General features: G+C 36.7%; 1 protein-coding gene across 1 annotated transcript in view; it reads left to right on the top strand.

The window, feature by feature from the left end:
• Positions 1–6,406, top strand: part of SMCHD1 (structural maintenance of chromosomes flexible hinge domain containing 1) — a 66,657-nt gene extending 60,251 nt beyond the window's left edge. Inside the window, exons 44-48 of the mRNA XM_014871261.2 lie at positions 1,283–1,353; positions 2,014–2,185; positions 4,127–4,285; positions 4,984–5,107; positions 6,000–6,406. Of these exons, the coding sequence (XP_014726747.2) occupies positions 1,283–1,353; positions 2,014–2,185; positions 4,127–4,285; positions 4,984–5,107; positions 6,000–6,102 (629 nt within the window). The 3' untranslated portion in view covers positions 6,103–6,406. The remainder of the gene's footprint in view (positions 1–1,282; positions 1,354–2,013; positions 2,186–4,126; positions 4,286–4,983; positions 5,108–5,999) is intronic.
• Positions 6,407–20,160: the final 13,754 nt, after the last annotated feature.

The following is a 20,160-nucleotide window of genomic DNA, read 5'->3' as shown; positions in this document are numbered from 1 at the left end:
CCATTCAATAATCTTCACTGATAAGTTTGCAAATACCAGTGTACATTCCCCCTGAGTTCTGTTGGTAAAAATAGGAGGGCATTACCGTTAATTATTTTTAAACAAAAGTTGTGAAAATTTCAACCATGACCACTTTCTTCTGCTTGTTGTCTTAGCTTCATTTTCTTTAGACGTATGGCAGGTTTTTTCTTGTTTACATTCCTGCAGCATTTTTTTATTCCCAGGCTCTTTAAAGCTGGAGTTGACCATCACAAGATTAATTTTATAATCTCATATTGCAGAAGTTACTCCTTTTGTTAGGCTTTTTTTCCAGTTCTGTTCCTCTCAGAAATGTGTAATGCATAGATTTAAGTAACGCAGACTGAACTGTACATGACTGTGTATGTTATGCTTAAACAATTTAATAGTTGTAAGAAATCTTTCAATTTTCTTAGATTTCAGTTTAGGAAATTATCTCCTCGTTCTTTCTAACAACATAGCAATTCCTACCTTTTCTTACACTTTGCTTTTTTAAATTAAGTAGACCTGCTCCTTTATATGGAGAGTTGGAGTCTGTGGTTACTTCAGTAAGTTTTCTGTTTTATTTCACAACCTCCCACTATTGAAGTACTCCTCTCTGCTGTTAATAAAGACCCATTTTTAGTCCTGTGCATTTTCAGATAGTTAGATATTTACAGACTTTTAACTATAAATTCTTCTTTATGCCCCTTGGGGGAAATGAAAAACCACATTGCTTGACATATCTCATGTATAGACTACATTGTTAGATGTTGTCTGGAACAGACTTTTATTAGCAGGAGAGTCTTAAGCTCATTTGGATCATTGGTCTGTGTATGTTTTTTTCTTTGATAAACCATTGCATATGAAGAAACATATTAAGAAACTGAGAACAAAATTCAACATTCCAGGAAGATTTTTAAAAAGTTATCATTTATATAATTTCATGAAACTTAGGATTTTATTATGTATGTCTTGATAAATGTAAAGCATCAAGAGAAAAAGTATCAACATAAAGTATCGATTTTATTGGAAAATACACTCAATTACGCCAAAAGGCAGTTAAAGGTACTATTTTTTTCTTTATTAATTCTTTGATGAAAGCAGAAGATTGCATTTCTATCTCAACCTCAAGAGAATTTTGTTGAAACAAAAATGATTTACATGCTATTTCCCTTGCCCTTACCTTAGAAGATGCAATAATGATGCTTCAGAGTTGACTTCTCAAAACTCAAGTTATCTTTCTCCAGAGAAGTTTCATAGTTCAAAAATTTATATTTTTCAGTGTTTGGTATGCTCTTGGGTGATACTATCATTATAGATAACTTGGATGCTGCCAACCACTACAGAAAAGAGGTATGTTTCAACTTTTCTTTAAATTTTATGATATGGATATATTGCAGAGCTACATATTTAATACATTAAAAACTTAGAGTAATTGCCAAATTTAATGCTGTGTTAGCTATCAGTGTGCTTCCTGTCTGTGGGTCTCAAAGCACTTAACAGTAAATGAAATGTCTGTTATTGGCACTGACAAAATTATCTCCATTCAACAAATTCCATTATGTGAATGTTGCCATGGTGCATGGGACCATGCTTCCAGAAATAAGCATCTTCAGTTTTGCTGTTAGTGTTAAATACAAGTTCTCCTGTACTTTCCTAGTCACTTAATGTGCAATAAAACACAGGAGTCTAAAGCACATGATGAAATTTTAGGTCCACTTGACTAAAAACCTGATGTGGAACTTACTAGATCTCTTTGGTAAGAGTTCTGGTAAAAGGTGAGAACACAAACCCAAAAAAACTGGTCTTTGTAATTATTGACAATACTGCTTAATTTTAATACATGCATTCTATTGCTTGAAAACAAAGTCATGACATAATTTCATAAAATACATTTTTATTACGGAACAAAGTTGCATTGCAGTTGAAAACTGCAAAAGGTCACAACAGCATTGCTGAAAACTTAGATTTTGTGTGAAGTTACTAATTTATTATCAATTTTTATACCTGTAGGTTGTAAAAATTACACACTGCCCTACCTTGCTGACTAGGGAAGGAGACAGGATTCGCAGCAATGGAAAATTTGGAGGCCTGCAGAATAAAGCTCCTCCAATGGACAAACTCAGAGGAATGGTATTTGGAGCACCAATGCCAAAACTTTACTCTACTTTCTCTGCACAGATAGGTGGGTTAATGAAGTCATAAAAATACCAAACTTGCAAAATTATATTGCTTGTCTGTCTTTTTTATTCTCTGATGTAATACAGAAAGGAAAACTTCAATTTAGCATAAAGTTATTATAAGTGTTTTATTTATAAATTTGCCTTTTCTTAAAAGTTTATAACTATTACATTTTCTGAAATAAAAAATAATAATAATGAGATAATCCCCTTTTTTCTTAGTCTTAATAATGAAAGAGTATAAGCAGTAATCATCATTCAAACATCTGGCATGAGAAGCTTGAGCTGATTGAATTCTGGCATCAATGAAGAACAAGTTTTAGATCTTTCTACTGTGGAAGCACCATAATAAATTTAGAATTTCTTATGTGCAAGTGAGCTCTATGAAACAGTGATAGAAAAAATTCCTGTTCTCTATAGAGAATATCTCATAAGTTACCCTGTTTCCTGGGGGATCACTTCCATTTCTTTACATGCTTGGATTCTTCATTTTGGAACTAAGGTTAGAAATTGTTAGAAGATGCAGTTTCTGACATGTAACAACTGACCTGACTGATGGGTAAAACACTGAAAAGTCTTACTTAAAAACAAGATTTTTCTTAAATATTTAATTTTAAAAAGAAAGTGTAAAAAAGTTAAGTTTATCTATGACAGTGCAGTGGAGAGGTGTGGGGAGAAAATATATATACCTATTAAAGTAGCCATATATATGAGCAAACTACTGAGCACTGACCAATTGAGTAGGGAGAAAATAAGGACTAAAAAGATCTTTTCTTGGAATTTTAGTAAAATATATTATGTGTAGGAAAAATACAGTAAATATGTCAGTCACAGACTAAAATACACTGGGTTTAGCACACTTTGTCTATCGGTGCATTTTCAATTGTTGAACTCAATTATTACCCAATACAAATTAAACTGGAATTCTCTGTAATTTAGTACTGGAGCAATCATGGTAGAAGAAAAGGGCATGTTTTAATTTCACATAGATACTAGACATTTCAAGGAAAAATCATAGTAAAATTCCGGTTAAAGGATAGCATCTCATTACACAGGGCTTGTTTTGAACTTAATTTTACACTTAGCATTAGTTCTGACATGCTGTTGTTTTTCAATGTTTGTAGGATGAAAGTTGCTTAATCTGTTATTACACTGGCAAGGTACTTGTAAAATAAGCTGTACTGAGAGTTTGCAGTGCCTTTTGTGAGTCTGTAGCAGCCCTCTGTGTGAGAGCTTTCACCCCATGGCCAATTTAAGGTCATTTAGTGTTCAGTTAAACTTTGTGCAAGATAACCTCGTACTCATCTCAAAGTAAAATGAATGAACCCGGGCTAACGTGCTTGAACTATTCCTTTATTACTTGATGTATTTTTTCAATGCTTGGATGTGGAAAATTTTTTTTGTCTCATGTTTAAAGAGGAAAAAGAATTGTCAATAAAATATACCTTTGTTTATCTGAGCCTACTTGGTTAGATTTCCATAGTGTGACAGAGTGAAACTCAGTAAATATTCACTTGGTCCACAAGGTGGAATACAATTCAAGTCAGTAATACAAGCTTCTGCTTTGTAGCACTGAAAACAGAGTCTGCTACAAGCACTTAATGTCATCAGAGGTGGAGAATTTCACTTGGAACACACAGGGAACAAGATGTGTACAGTGATACCAGTTTCCTGCATCATTTTCAGAGTTTGCAGGTACTTCACTGTCATCTAAGATAGGGACTCAAAAAGAAAAGAGGAGTCAAAATATTGGATATTATTTTTTTAACAGTTATTTTAAGAACAGCTACCAATCCACTATAAGTTTGGAATTTTTTAAAGTAGTGTTTTTGAAATAGATGTTTTCTTGTGGATTTATACATTGCCTAGGTTGTATTGGTAGCATTCTAAATCAAAATAGTCATTTACTTACTGTTTCATGGCTTATCGTTTTATTCCTCAATTAGATCTTCTTCAGCAGTACCGTGCAGCAGTGATTAAACTGGATAATGTGAATAAGGACCTTGATTTACATTTGCAGTCACTGAACACTCCAGAAATGCAAAAGAAAAAACAGGAACTTGCTGAACAAGAGAAAAACCTCAAGATAGTAAAACAAAAATTGGGTAGGTTATTATGTTACAATTTGGGTGTCCTATAGGAGGAGAACAGTTAACTGCAGCCAGATGTATTCTGCTCTTACAAACTACAAAGTTCAAAATATGAATGAAAATTGTTAACATTAATAGCTTAGAGATGTCACATTCTAAGGAAAGAATAGAAAGACTGTATGTAGTAGTATGATGCTGTGGATTTTGCTCAGAGCAGCACGGCCCTGTATTGTGTTCACATAATAACAAAGTGGTCAGTCCATGTCTTGTGAACATGAAACTATGATCTCACTAACAAGAGATTATATAACTATTAGTGTGGCTGGCCCCATGCTACAGAACATTGGCATGCTTTTTGAAATGACTATGTAGTAAAGAACTGAATTGCTTTTGCTAAGGAAACACAATCAAAACATTGTGCTATAAAAAGAAACACTCCGAAGTCTGCAAGAATTGTCTGAGCTACAATTTTTTTAAAAAAAATCAAATAATATTTACAAATAAATCAACATTTATTCTGCAACAGTTATAAATAAAGCAAATAGTTTAAACTGTCATCTTTGAACTCTGTTTCAGATGTAAGGTAACCATAAAATTTAGGAAGACATTTCTGAAGTCTTACTTCAAAGGTTTAACTCTTTTGTTATCGGGCCTATTTATAACCAGCAAGTTAATTTTTTCTGATTTTGTTCTTACTTGCAACTTTTTCATAGGTATGACTCCTGCTTTATCAGATAAAGGTGCTGAATCATTACTTCAGCCTATCCTGGTAGATACATCTGACACCCCCATTCCTCCCAAAAGAATGCGAAGGGACACAGTGAAAAAATTGTATAGGTAAGTATTTTCTGAATCTAATCACTATTTTCCCATAATCTGAATTCAAAACAAAAAAATAATGTATTCTGCATACTTTTTTAATTCATATTTGTATACAGTAAGCAGCAATGAATCGAGTTTACATAAAGCTGATTTTCAAGATAATTTTTAATTTATTTAAAGTTTCTGCTGCTATTTAAGCCTCATATAAAGATTTGCTTACTAATTCTCTTTCTCTTTATGAACTGATTGATTGGCAACGTTGTGCATCATGTTCCCCGTATTTTCTGGTATATTCCACAATGTTAGACCCCGAACTATTTGATATGGCTTGGTCTGTAAACTCTTTTAAGGTCTGCTGTCAAATACTGGATAGATGTGAACTGGTGGTAAAGTGTTTAACACAGTTATCTCTTTACCCATGGTATCTGTTCTCATTCCCTCTGTGCTGATGAGCGTTTGAATGCACACACATGCACAAAAATTTGTGAAATCTGTGTGTCTGTATCTTTAAAGTGACACGAAACTGACTTTGCCATTTCTCATGTCTTTCTGCATGACTACATCATTGTCTTTGCTGAACTATGGTAATTTTTCTGAGATCATTTAAATCTTACCCAGTAGTGTTCTGTGAATCTCAGAACAAGTGTTCACTATGTTACTATGTCTCTTTATTTTTTATACTTGTTAGTATTTAAATTTTTTTCTACATATAGAACCAAACTGGTTATGTAGTTAAACTATCTAATATTAGCCTGATGCTATTCTTCATTTTAACAAAATAAATACAATAATAAGCTGTGTACAAATATGGAGTTTATATTGTTTATACTTGTGGGAGCTCTATGCTATATATATACATATATAAGAGAAGCTTTGTTTATAAGCCACTGTGCTATGTTTTGTTCAGCTCAGAAGAATGGATCTCCTCTCCTGCAAAGCAGCAGCAACTGCAAGTGCTACAAACGTCCCCTTCAGAACTTAATGGAACTCCACGAAAAAGAAAGGCATAGACTGATCAGACTTGCTGGGAAAAGCTGTGTATTGAAAATGTGAATACATTCAGTTAAAGGAAATACTCATGTGGTATTACCATTACTCTGAAGATTTTTATACGGATAGAAGATATAAATGTATTTCAGTTAGTAGGAACAAAAGCTTAAGTATTTAACATTGATAGCCCACTTTTTGTATAGTTAATTTTCTTTTCTAAAAGCTTTCAGAGTTTTTATGTTCATGTGTGAAAAAAAGTTTAAAATATATTCTTTTTTATTTATGAAAAAAATGATCTTTTCAATAAAATTGCTTCAGTACAAAGCACTGACAGTACAATCACTTCTGTTAAATACCTTGTGTCATGAAATGAGATTTTAATTTTAAAAGTATCTCAAGATGTCTTGAGGAAGATAGTCAAAGGTTACCATTAGTGATCTGCATTGCAAAGATTTTAGTGATGGAAAAGATCAGGCATGATTAAAGATAAAATTTCAGCCAGGCTCAGAGCAAGCAGCTGGAAACACACTTGATTGAAAGAAAAAGATAGGGCAAGAGTAGCAAGCTAAACTTGAAAAGTATACAACTATTGATTGAAGCCCTGTAAATAACATAGAAGACAGTGTTCAGGGGTGTGGACATGTGGATTCACTTCTGCCTCAAAGAATTTCTGCCTCAGAGTGAATGTTGACACCAGATCTACTGATCTGTACTATCAGCAACATGCATTTTATATACATGCTCCTTTTCTGAAAAAGGATTTTAAACTTAAAAAGACATGGTGACCTCCTGCTAGAAATTTGCTTGAAGAATGCTGATCACTGGTGTGCATCTCTGTGACAGTTCTAATAAAAGGAAATTTCTCCAAATTAAGGATAAATAAAGCAATGTAATTTGTGGTTGAAGGTTTTTCAGAGCTTCATGTTTTAAAGACAGGTTAAACATCAAATTGTCCTACTCTTAAAGAAAATAAATGTATTCAAGGATAATATGTAACACCAGCAGGAAATGTAAGATAGCCCTACCTCAACCCTTTTTCCTGTTTTTTTTCTCTAAATTTAGACATCAAGACTTGAATCAGGCAGCCATTATGAAGGGTTTGCCACATCATAATTTGTCCCACCATACCAAGTTACTTGATAGTACTTCTTTTAAATGCATTTTTTTAAATTCTGACATCTGCTTAGCCTCAGCCTCCAGCCTTTGGATAACCTTGAATCTTATTGAATTAATATGAATTCCAGCAGAAATGTTTCCTTTTGGAGTTCATCTCTTGCCTTTGGTAGTCAGTGTAGGCACATCATATCTCCCTTGTGGGAGAGGCAAACAGAAATTTAAGGATGGTTTCCAGCATTGTGCAATAGCAATCAGAGATTTCAGGAAATTTCACCAGGGAACTTTCAGGATTTTCCAGCAGAGTGACGGCAAGTTATTACAGTGCAAGTTACTGCTTTGCAAAGCTGTTGCAGGTAGCTGATTTGGTCATGACAACAAATTGGAGCTCTGATGGTAAGTATCAATTTTTTTCCTTTACCCACTCTTCACTCTGTAACAGAGCAGAGCAGGGACCTCAGCCATGCTGGGCAGTGTGTGTTGTCCTCACTGAATCCATGCAGGAAACTGGGAGAAAGTGGTTGAGTTTTGGTCTGGGCCTGCCTTCTGACACTAGCAGGCAGGGATGCAGAGACTGCCTGCCAGGTGGGTGGGGATGCATTCCCCGTGTAACCCAGCGAGGCAGGCTGGATAACGAGTCCTTTCTGCCAAACCACACTTGCGGTGTTACAGCCCCACCATAGTATCATGGTCCTGACTCTACACCTCTACAACCCCAGTATCACCAGTACTTCTCTAGCCATGTATCTCATCTGGGACATCCTCTGCTTCCTCCAGGGCCAGAGTCCCCTTGTCAGCCAGAGCTGCAGTTCAGGGAAAGAGCAGTGAGAGGGAAGGAGGAAAGGATGATGCCCAGGGGACCACTGCAGCATGTTGCTATGTTACTGTGACAGCAGTAGCCTGGATGAAAAACACACACATTCCAAGTGTCCATTGAGACGTTTTGAGACTGTTGAATCACTGGAAGTTTTCTGCTGAAGCCTCTAGAGTAGGTACATATTTGATTAAGTTACCTTTATTTTTTTTGCTATCCTGAACTCCATTACCCCATAGGCTTTAAGTTTTAAAGAAACTTTAAAGTTTCTTGCTTTTTAACAGCAAAGATACCAGCTGTTCTAAAGACTTTGATAATGATAGTACATTGCTGAGGTTGTGGTAGTGTCATTTTGTGAATATTTAATAAAGCATTATTAAGTAACTGTTATCTGCCTTCATGCACCAACATTTTCTCCCAAAAACTTCTGGTCCCAAATTGTTCAGTTTAGGTTTTGGGTTTTTTTTAAAGTTGTATCTCATGGTCATAGAGCAAGGATAGGCAACTATCACAGACCAGATCTGCAGTAAATTCCTTTTCACCTGCCAGAATGCAGTATGCCATAGGAGAAGCTCAAATAATTTTTAATACTTCCTTTTTTAAAAGTCAGTTTGCTTATTATCTAGGAACCAGAACATGTCTTACTGGTGGGTAGCAGTATCAGTAAAAAGCAGCTGTTTGCCTCCCTTTCTGCCTGTGACTGGGCTGGGTGTGTCCAGGGATTTTGACATTCCTGCCACACCAGATCATCTCCCCACAGGAACAGGCATCATTTCAGGTTCATAAAGAGTGGACATGTGTATGTGCATGCACACGTCAAGTCATAAATGTACATGTGTACATACAGTTCCCCATGTCTATATTTCCATAGACAAGCTCTGCCACACCCACTGTAACTGTGGAATTTTTATTCCAAGAGAGCTACTGTGTTGACCTGATGTGCTTTAGCTGCTCCTATCCCCTATCTCTGCCTCTGTGGCATGACTTCTCTGCTGTGAAATGGCTCTAAGAGCAGAGCAGCCCTAGCTTTAGCAAAGAAAACTGACTTTAAAAAGGTGTGCATGTAAACGAATTGAATGCAATTTTATTTTAAACCAGCTTACATATATAAAACTTAGGAAAATGTTCAGTTATTGGAGGCAAAGGAAAATAGCACTTTCAATTTGTAAATATGTAAATTCCACAAATTTTACAATATATGTTAATGGATTCTTACAACTCTTGCTAGCTTTTATAGGACTCAGTGTTTATGAGGGCTCTAAAGAAATCCCTGCTCATTACTTTGAGGGTTATTATTTTACAGTAGCCTTGCTCTTTATGACTACACTATTTAGGCCCTGTTTGTATACCCACCATTTGCAAGAGAAATGGGCCTAAAACCTTCCTTCAAAAAATTGAAAATATTTTATACAACAGCAGAACTATGTCTTTGACAGTCTTACCTAGGAACAAATTACGAAATATTTTCTTTCATCTAATAATCTTTTTTCATCTAATAACCATCCAAGAACATTTGCCTAAATCATACAGTATTCACCCTTTTTAGAAAATAAATATTACTTTCTAGTTGCTTAAAAGACATTTTGTGGTCTCTCATTTCTTGCTATTCACTCCCTCTTTATCCCTCATCCTGTAACTTTGGTAAATCAATTAAAACATACCATGCAGCAACTACTGCAGTCAAGGCTAATTTCAAGAACAGAAAAATTACTTCATTTTTCCTCAGTGTACTTAAAAGTTTTGATGAATGATGATGAACCAACTAACTGCAGCAATCTCTGATTCATCATTTTTCACCAAAAATAAAAACGGGCTGATTAAAAAGTTACTGAATAAAAAAATGAGCTATTGAATTAAAAGTTGCTGCTACTTTGTTTAATGAAAAATGGGAATGATCCTAAAAAATTAATTCCCCAGTAAACAACTAGTGAAAACAAATGTTTCGTATTAAATGCAGCTCCTTCTTTTAGCATGTTCTTATAAACAAAATATAGACATGAAATGGCATTGTCATAAAATTAGTAAAGACTGTCTTACAAGAAAAGACTGTCATGTTTCCTTCCAAAAGCCTGACTTTTTAACCAAGGGTCTCCTAGCATGTGCATGCTCCTGTGTGGTGGTATAATATTAACCTCAACTGATTCAGAAGATACAGATCAAAGGCCCAGCTCTGCTCAAACTGGAAGAGCTGGTTGAGCAAGAGGAAGATTCATGACAGCCTGAGGAATGCAGTGAAAATAATTCTTCAGAAACAATGAAGAAGGCCATTCTACAAGTTGCTCAAGAGTTCCCTTTCTTCAGCAGAGTCCTGGGGCAATTCTAGGACAGAGACTGTGCTGTGAAAAGTGAGAAGGGATGGTTAGAAGTCCTCTTAATACTAAGGACTTCTGGCAGAAGCAGCTATGCGAGTAGATTTGGTAATGCATACCAGAGCTAACTCAGAGTGATAGGAAGTCAAAGCAGAACTGCTGAAGTGGAAGCACACTGAGGGTAGGGTTACAGGTGAGAGGCCTCACATTCTAAAATTGAACCTGCTTCTGTTGCCAGTAGTAATTTTGGCAGATAAATACCTTGTAGAGAGCTGCCTTCAGTGTAGCAACTTCATCTTTCATCATTCATACCTGAACTGACCTGAGGCACAACACAGCTGGTGGAGTCAAACTGCTGCAGCAGCATGGTAAAAATGGGGATCAGTGAGATCAGTTAGTGAGTTATGGTGTGTTGCTGTTGCACTGTGGTGGTACTGCAGAGACATGTGCAAGCTTGCAACTAATCAGGTCCTTCACTGGCATTTTAACCACTGTTTTCAAGTTTGTAAGTACGTTCCAAGTGGAGAGCCTTTGGATGCCGAAGGCAGTTTGTTGTCATGCAGAGCTTGAAAGGAAAAAGTCCCTCTGAAAGTGGGTGGTCAGACCGAGAGTGACTTTTCCAGTCGGTCTCTGGATGGAGATTATATCTACCTCCAGAACTGAGCCTGTCTAGGAGTCTATGTCAGAGCATCTGAACTGGACAAGATCTGACCATTCTTGTCCTCCTTTCTCTGGAAACAAACACTGGGAGGCCAGCCATAGTGCTGGCAGAGTGCTGTACTTGTCTCACACTGCTCAAAGCCTAAAGGGTCTTCATTTATTCCTCTCAATTGTTCCTAGAATAAGTTTGTGATGCTGGTAGATTCTCTCTACCCTACTAATCTTTGGCACCCTCCTGTGCCAAGATAAATATGATTCAAAGATAAACAAGGATCCCCAGAAAAGTCCGAATGGAGGAGTGTAGGGTAGGGAAGGGAAAAAAGTGGAAGAAATAAGAGCATAAGGAATCAGACACCTTTGGCTTTGAAATTTGGGTCTAAAGTTTCACATCTCCCAAAAGGAAACCTTAAACTTAGGCCTCTGTTGTTGGATGCTTCCAAGACTGAAGCAGTTTGGGATTAGGCATGAACCAGCTGTGGAGGCTACTGGCACATGACCTTGACAGCCCCTAGGAGACTCGGAAGTGTGATGATGTGGGAATTGCTGCGTTGGGACGGCTGGGACAAACTCAGGCGCTCTCTGTATTCTGATCTTGAAGTTTGCAGTTTATTTCATAGGGTGTGGGTATATATAAGGCCCTGATAGAAACTGCAGCCACGGCTCAGAGCAGGACGGAAAAAGAAGAATAAAGCAAGAGTAAGAGAAAAGAGCGTAAGAAAGCAAAAGTGAAGAGAGCAAGAAAGTAAGACAGTAAGGGCGTAAAGAGAAGTATTTTTCCCGTTTACAATACAATAAATCTTCTATGTTGAATATTCTAATTTTCACTAACCAATCTAATACAAGATACAAATTTTCTAACATTTGCATGCAACCTATAGAAATCACTATATTACCATGTTTTTCTACTTTTCTTATCTCTAAATTTTATATGGGGCCCTTCCTGCCATGCCTAGGGAGGATGTCTGTTTGTTTTTTAGTACCCGCAGCATCTAACATTATCTAAACAAAGGGGCCTTCAGGCATTCAGTTGCTTTCAGCCACACCGTCGAAAATTGCTATCATTTCTATTTCCCTTATATTTTCCATATTCTCAAAGTCTTTTGCTAACCACTCATATTTATAAAGTTTCCCTAATTCATCCTTCCCAACATGATGAGTTCCCTGCAATTGGATGCTGATGGCACAGGGAAGATGAGCAGAAAATGGTAACTTCTGGAGTTCCCAAAAATAGTATGCCAGGTAAGTATGCAAGGAGTAGCAGGAGAGATGGACACATCTATCAACATAAGAGGTAGAGATTTATGGCAGATTTATGGATGGTGTCACCAGGGCAACTCCTAAAGCCTATTTCTGTTCCCACACTGACAGGTAGGCATGGATTCAGGATTCTAGTGAACATATGTTATAAAACATATTTGCAGTGGACTTGAAACTTATGTCAAAAACCCTGTTCCAAAAGATTTTATGGGTCACTTTTCCTCACTGTGATCAGGTAACTTCCCTGGGTTGGTGAAAGGTTCATGAAAACAGAATTACCTTTAAAAAAAAAAAATGGTAACATAAACTATTTTCTTGTGGGAAAGAAAGCACTCCGAATTTTTTAGATTTTGTATCATCCTTGTGAGATATTTTGTGGCTCCCAGAGCCATCTAATTCTGAGTTACTCAACAACCCACTGAATCACAGTGTGGGAACGTGTGTTCTAGGCTATGCAGGACTGAGTCATTTTAGATGTTAATATTTCTTAAGTATTAGTATTTTCTAGAAAAATAAGCAAGCTTGGATATACACAGATATACTTCATAAGCTTTACATATAAAATGCCAAGTATTCTGGAGAATAGTTGCTCCTTATACATTGATTCTCAAATGCCATAAATACATTTTAAATGTTTGTGTTGAATGTTTTCCCTGAACTGCTCTTTCTCTTATCTTAAAATTGTAATATATACCACTTCTGGTGTTAAGAAAGATTGGAAACATTTTTTTAACCAAATGTGTTGAAGTGCAAATAACAAGTGAACTTTTGAACTCCCTTGCATTCTCTGAGGATCTGGTCTCTGCCAGGCTTGGAGAAAGAGTGGAATATGGATGCTTTTGTTAGAATTTTGGCAAATAGAATTATCTGAAATTAGCATGGTTTATTCAGACTCCAGCTTATCAGTTCAAACTAGATTTCTCTTTAATAAGAGTTAGTCAGTTTCTCTTATGAAGGTTTCTTGCATGTAAGAGGGTAATAGTGACCCTATGTCAAATGCATGATAGCATTATCAAAATAGAAGAATTTGGGGTCAAAGAGTTTGCTGGTTAGCTCTGTTGCCAAGACTGACTGTTCCCGTTCCTTATAAAGACATGCTGACACATCGATGTGGTGTGTCAAGGACCTGATGACATGGAACATTTTCCGTAACACCACTTCAAATGGGAGCCTTCCCTTTGTTGCAAAACTCTCCTGCATGCGCAGAGATTGTATGCAAAAAATAATAGTGACAAATATGCCCTCTTTGGGGGTGGGGTGAAGGGGAGAGGGCAAGAACTGGAAAGAAATTTGGGCTCTTTTTCCTGAGCTGGAAAAGCACAAAGCATTCAGTGTTCTGCATAATAATGTAATTTTTGCAAAACATTTATAATATAGTTAGAACTTTAGAATCCGAAAGTTTAATAATTGTTACCTGGTTCTTTTGTTCTCAGTTTTCAAATGTTTCAAAATCACAGCTATCACTTTTAAGTCTGCTTTGTCTTTGGAATGTATTTGCCACATTTTTATGGACACTAACTTTATATCTGCCTCCACTCTTTCCAGTTCTTCTGATTCCTGGGAAAGAGGGAAATTTGTGAGAACATTCCTCAGGTTTTAGGCAATGCCAGTTATTGCTCTTGGAACACTTTGACAAAGCAACTACAAAGAGAGATACAGAAGTAGTCAAATCCTGTTCAAATTTTCACTTAGTTGAAAAATAAATAATGCCATCTCAGAATCGATAATATATAGAACTTCCATCTGTATTATTTCCCCTCTCAGCTTACCTTTTCAAAAACAACTGTCTTCTATATATATTTAGTAAAGATTGAGTAAGATTTGTGAGTAGTAAATGTAAGCTTCTTCTCAAAAGAAAAAGGAAAACCAGACTCTCTAGTATGAAAAAAAAAAAGCTATCAGATTATCTTTGCCAAAGGATCTGAAACTCTTTGAAGATTAAATGCTGGATAAAATGCTTCATAAGATTTTTTTTTCCTTGCTAAAATTCAGATTAAGTCAGCTGGCATAAATTTTTCTAGGATGTAAAATGAAGATGATTAAATAAGACTCATTGCTGTAGGCAGAGAAGCAGTAGACTTCTGTGTGAGCTGCTGGCTGTTTTGTACTGCTGGACGTGAAGCCATTGGATTTCCACCCTCAGAACACAATATTGTGGCTCTTTCAGTATCCATTTGTTTACATGATGGTGGTGGCAAGTAAATTTGATCTGCTCATCACTGACTGTTAGAGCAGCAAAATCTGACTGCTTTGGATGGTATAACTCTCATTTAATAGCCTGCACTCAAAGTTAGGTTTTGATAACCAAATGCTTTCTCTGTTAGTTTAATATATCAGAAAAAGATCCAAGGTTCCAATAATGACTAGAGAGCAGCTGCATATGGGTCTTATCTTTTTTAAGAGTCTGATCCTCTACTACACTGGATAAAAGTCTTATTCATAGGCAGAAGCCATAATTCATTTAAATGTGTGTGATTTTGACTGCTTCAAACATCTGTGTTTGCAGCAGCAGGAACCTGCAGAGGCTCTGCACCTTCAAAAGGCCCAAGCCAACCTTGTCTTTAACAGCAGTGAGGTTTTGCTGTCAGTGTAAAATATTTTGTAACCACTTTTTGCCTATTGAAAAACAGGACCAGACCCTAGAGACAGTCTGTAGAAAAGGATTGTCTTGTTCCCACCCCTGGATGCGTGTCCAACCTATGTTGCAATGTTTGGCTGTGGACTTCTGCTGCTTTTTTTGCCTTTTTTTTCCTTTCTTTCTTTCTTTTTTTTTTTTTTTTTTAATTAACTGCCTGAAAACAAAAGAGTATATCCATGCAAAGGATCTAGGCTTGAATTTTAAGCTAGCTTCCCACATTTAAATCGCTATAGCCTGGAAAAAATCATTGATACTTACATGTCTCAGAAGAGTTTTGCAAGTCACCAAGAAATGAGTCAGGCATGAAGTCCTGTCTGTAGGTTGAGGGGGCAACTGAAATACAAATACCCAGCTACCACAGACAGAACTGAGGGGGAAAAAAGGAATGAGTCTCACACCAGTAACTCAATCCAGATATATGACCCTTAGCAGAGAAATCTTACACACAGGAAAAACAAAATGAAGTAATTGTAAAGCAAGATTGATAGAAGAGTGAAGAACTCTGATTCCATAACTGAATAAAGAATCTAAAAATAAATAAGTTAAAGTAGTTTTTGCCTTTCAATATGCCACATAGCAAATAGTGCTTTAAGGTAATCTATGTTGCCAACTCCAGACTGCAACTCCAGAGGACTGCTGAAAGTCAGAAGCAGTTGGACAAAGACAGTGAATTACTGCAAAGCTCTAACAGTAAAAAAAAAAAAAAAAAAAATCATGAGACTGGCTTAAAAGTCAGATTTGAAAATGATACCATTATTTGTACTTTCCTTTTTGTTTCTGAGTCTGTAGGATGGGTTTGAGTCAAATTTTCAAATTGCTCTCTGCAAAGGAATGCCAGAACTAGCTCTCTTGCAATACAATCTGAAGTGTATCATGCTGGAATTCCAGGAACTGGAACTTAAATGTAAAAGCAAAATGTAGATGCTGCAATACTAAAAAAAAATGTAAGGACAAATGAAGCACAGTAGGTAGAGAAATGATTTTTTCTGCCTGAGTTTTTAAAGAGAACACTGATGTAACAAAATACATCCTGTAATCTAACAATGATAAGTCATTCCTTCTCCATCGAGACTTCACTGTTGCAACTTGTAAAGTCCATTGAACTGAGCAGACCTCTCTAGGAATAAAGGTCTTGGGAGCATTCCCATTTTTTCAAGGGAAAAAGGACAACTCATGCATGAGGCAGTGAAGTTTTGGCTGTCTCAGGATACACTCAGTGAAGTGGCTCTTTATGAGTTATCTAAATCTCTCCAGTTATACACAGCTGATATTTCTAGACATTTGGCTTAATGTTTCTGCTCTGGATATGGATGTCTTCTCTGTGAAGGAGAACTGTCCCCATAATTTGTGTTTATCTTCAGCAGTACACTATTTGAAGTGAAATTACAGTGTAATAATTTGCAGTGTCTTCCCTGACCTCCAATTAGGAAATGTCCTACTGTGCTTCAGGCAATTTATTTTCTCCTAGCGGAGTTTAAAAATATGTCTACAGTCACAGCTTCTGTAATATTATTTCTGTATCAATGACAAATTTCAGGGAACAGTAGTAATGAACTGGTGAGATTTACTAATTGATTGTTTGCCTTCAAGTGGCCTGTTTTTGGTAACGCTGGAAAACTGTTCAAACTGAAAGTGTAGACTGACAAGAAGCAAGGCAGCTTCTTAAAGATTGTCCTATTTCTCCATAATCAAAACTGAAAGGAGCAAAACAGTAGCTGCAGCAATGACAAATATAAGCTTTTCATTTCTTTCAGAAAGAGAAACACAAAGAAAAAAAAGACCAAAAACCCCCTGCTCCTTTTCTGCTTTCTTCCCACTCCCTCCTCCTCCATCCTAACCTCAGCTGCTCTGCACGACAGTGTGGGTGTTGTTATTACTGGAATACAGGGATTTTCATCTGGCACAGTTTAACCACTTCTCAAATTAAAATAGTCTATCTCAGCATATGCACAATAACCTGTATCTACAGACCTTTTTTTTAACACTGTTGGTGTAATTGGAGTGGCAAAATTCCCTGTAGGGACCAGGCCTCAGTACAAAACTTGAGACTGTAACACTGAAGACGAGAGAGCTCTAACTTTGTTCATATTCTCTAGCATCACTGACAGGTACCTATAAAACAACAGGATTCCTTCCTTAATAATTTCTCATCCTAGAGCAGTAATGATTCCACCATGTTCTTCTGTAAATGGCTAAAGGGATGAAAGAGAAAAGCCCAGCACCAACAGGAGCAGAGAGTACCAGCAATTCCTGACAGAGTTCATCCTGAACTTTAGATTCAATTTTAACTGTCATTAAAAAAAAGGATAAAATTAAATAACATTCTACAAGCCTGAAATTCTGTGCTTGTTAAAGTAAAAGCGAATGCTGTAAATAATGCCAGATGCCCTGAACTGAGTCCATGACTGAGTTCATTCTTGAACACATGTTCCTATATATAAATTCTTCATATCTTATGTTCACTGAAGTAAATTCTAAAACTATGAGTTCATTTTACCACTACTGCATACAGTCTTGTCCAGTGGAAGTATTACTGTCATTTGATCCATCAGTTCTCAGTCCCCCACACAGGGAACACGCCAGCAATGTTCATCTTTAACTTCTCCTCCAACCATCATCCCTGTAGCCACTTCTCTTCCAAGATGATATTTTGGCAACAGATATTTCCTTTGAACAATAAAAGACAAAGAGGATATAAGTCCATGGTTGATCAAGAACACTCATCTGTACAGCCTGCAGCAGGAAGGATGCTGAACTGTAAGATGTGTCTGAAACAATCAGAGGAAATGGTGTCACCATCCTCACCAAGAGGTTTTGATCTCAGGTGGGAAAAAGGAAATTCAAGACTCATTTGGACTCATCTCATAGACAACTTAAGGATACTGCTGAAACCTATGAGATGTTCTAAATTCTAAATATTTACCAATTTACAAAAATTCGTAAATATTTCAGTTAACTGAAGGATATTATACAGAATGGAAATGTCATGGTGAGTTTAAATACATGGAGGAATTTAAATATATATTTAAATACTCCTCGCTATCTACCAATTGTAATTAACTACATGGCTACTGCTCATTAGGAGGCATGTATTTAAACCTACCCAGCTTCTCCCAGTACTGGAAAGAAAATCAAGGTCATTGTCTGTGGAAAACATTTCTGTACTTCCCTGTATTCTAAGGACTTTGCATTTAAAGTAATGGAATTACTTTAAATGAGCATGCCTGAAAACAGAATATTTGGTGTTTTTAAAGAAGCTATTGATTTTTGCCTGAGATTTTCAAGATGAGGTGGCAGAATGAGGCAGAAAATGCACAGAGATGATATCCAGTGATGTTATCCAGCAGAGGTTTGGCTGAAACAAATCTTGGGTGCTTAATTCCTAGTTTTCACAGAGATAAGGGTTGTTGATTCCCATCAACATTGGTGACACTGAAGTAGTTACTGACTTCAAGTACGTTGCTCTAGGCTCATTTAGATTTAACTGATCAAACCAGAGCACTGCTATCACCAATTAATTTATTTGCAGCCCTGAGAAACCCAGCACACATGGTTTGCAGTCTAATTAATGCACAGTTGGACACACAATTAGGATACAATGCAAAACATTTATCAATAATAATTTCTTGGAAAATCTGTAGAATAAACAAAGGTAATTATTAAGTAAGGTTTTTGAATGTAAAATAGATAGGATAGATAAAATAGATAAGAATCAGAAGAAAATGTGGAGTCCTTCATTTTTTTCATTGGGAAATAATTAAGCCAGGAGTTATTTTTTCCAAGGAAGCAAGACTGATGTTGTGAATCACGGTATTAGGTCTTACCAACATAAAGAATTTCCGCCTCTTGTTTTCAGGAAGACCTACTTATTTTAAGTGGACTGACTGCATTTTTAATCAATTCCTTTAAATAAACCAATATCTATTATGTCTAAAATGAGATTATAATGTCTGTATAGAAACTTGCCCCTGTAGACTCCCACAATTTCTCTTGTCTAGTTCAAACTCCAGGAACTTCAGCAAGAGACTGACTGGATAAACTGATGAACAAGGAATTCAGGCTTCAGTATCATGTGACTTTCTATCAAGAGCAATGTAATTCTTTAAAATTCTGCTGACAGTTTTGTCCCAAACACTGCAAAGCCATGTGCCACTCCCTTGCTCTCCATTCCAGCTCATCTTTAAAGTATCATGAAAGCTGAAATCTGTCACTTTCAATCAGAGAGCAGCATGCTGAGAAGGGCAGTGCATGCTGTGAAACTCTGGAAGCTGCCCTGTACTGCAGGAGGAAAGGACTGCACACTAATTAATGCCCTCTGTTTTATTCTTTATTCTGAAATATTATACTACCATCAAAAGTGAAATATCAAAGTAAGTGTGACAACTCTTCATTTCGTAAGAAGCAAGATTCAAATAAGCTCTTCATAGCAAGGGTAAACAATGCATAGTTTAAGGCTCAGCCTTTTAGGTACATTTCAGCAATTTGCCTGCAGGTTTTTGAAGGGCCTCTGCACAGGTAGCAACTGTAGTTTTATACAAACCAGTTTTGTCCTATTGTATGTGCTGGTTAGAGAAGCAGTAGCTGTGGAAAGAACAAAAGAACTTTGTGCATTTTCTCCCTTGAAGTCACCTGGCAATTTCACCAAATCAAAGATAAGCTGACACAAAAGGAGTCTCTTTCCCCTACCTCCTCTACCCTCCCATCTGCCAAGAAATGCCAATCTCCTTTGATTTTATTCCAGTACTCATTAACTTATTCACCCCTTACATGTGTCAGCCAGCCTCAGGCTCTTCACTGAAAGATCTTGTGGAGCAATAAAATGTTTTCTTCTGATTGTCATCCCATATTGGATGCCCAGACTTGCTGTGCTCAGAAAGCCATGGTAAGAGTGGATGATATGTCAGTCAGTCCTCTCACATTATATAATAGGCAATATAAGAGAGCACTTATCTTTTGTGTAGACCTTAATCCCACTCTTCCTGTAGGTGCCACAACCATTCAGTATAAAGTAGATAGGCTATTCCACAAGTGTGGCATACTTGTGGCTTACCATACTCCAGCACCCAGATCATTCTTCCAGGTGAATAATGTAGTTTGATCTCTTCTGTCCCAACTTGAGTCATTGAACAGATGCAATAATGTGCTGAGAGATGCTCCCAGGATATAGGCTTTGTTTCCTTAGTTCTCCAGCCAAAACCATACCTGTGACAATAAAGAGCATCAGTTTCAACACAAAGACTTGATGCATGCTGCAACCAGGCAATGTTTGGGCTCTTTTTAATACACT

Source organism: Sturnus vulgaris, chromosome 1 (genome assembly GCF_052056855.1).
Source record: "Sturnus vulgaris isolate bStuVul1 chromosome 1, bStuVul1.hap1, whole genome shotgun sequence".
Classification (NCBI taxonomy): Eukaryota; Metazoa; Chordata; class Aves; order Passeriformes; family Sturnidae; genus Sturnus; species Sturnus vulgaris.
The sequence above is the reverse complement of the archived record's forward strand: the minus strand, read 5'-3'. Positions and strand labels throughout refer to the sequence as shown.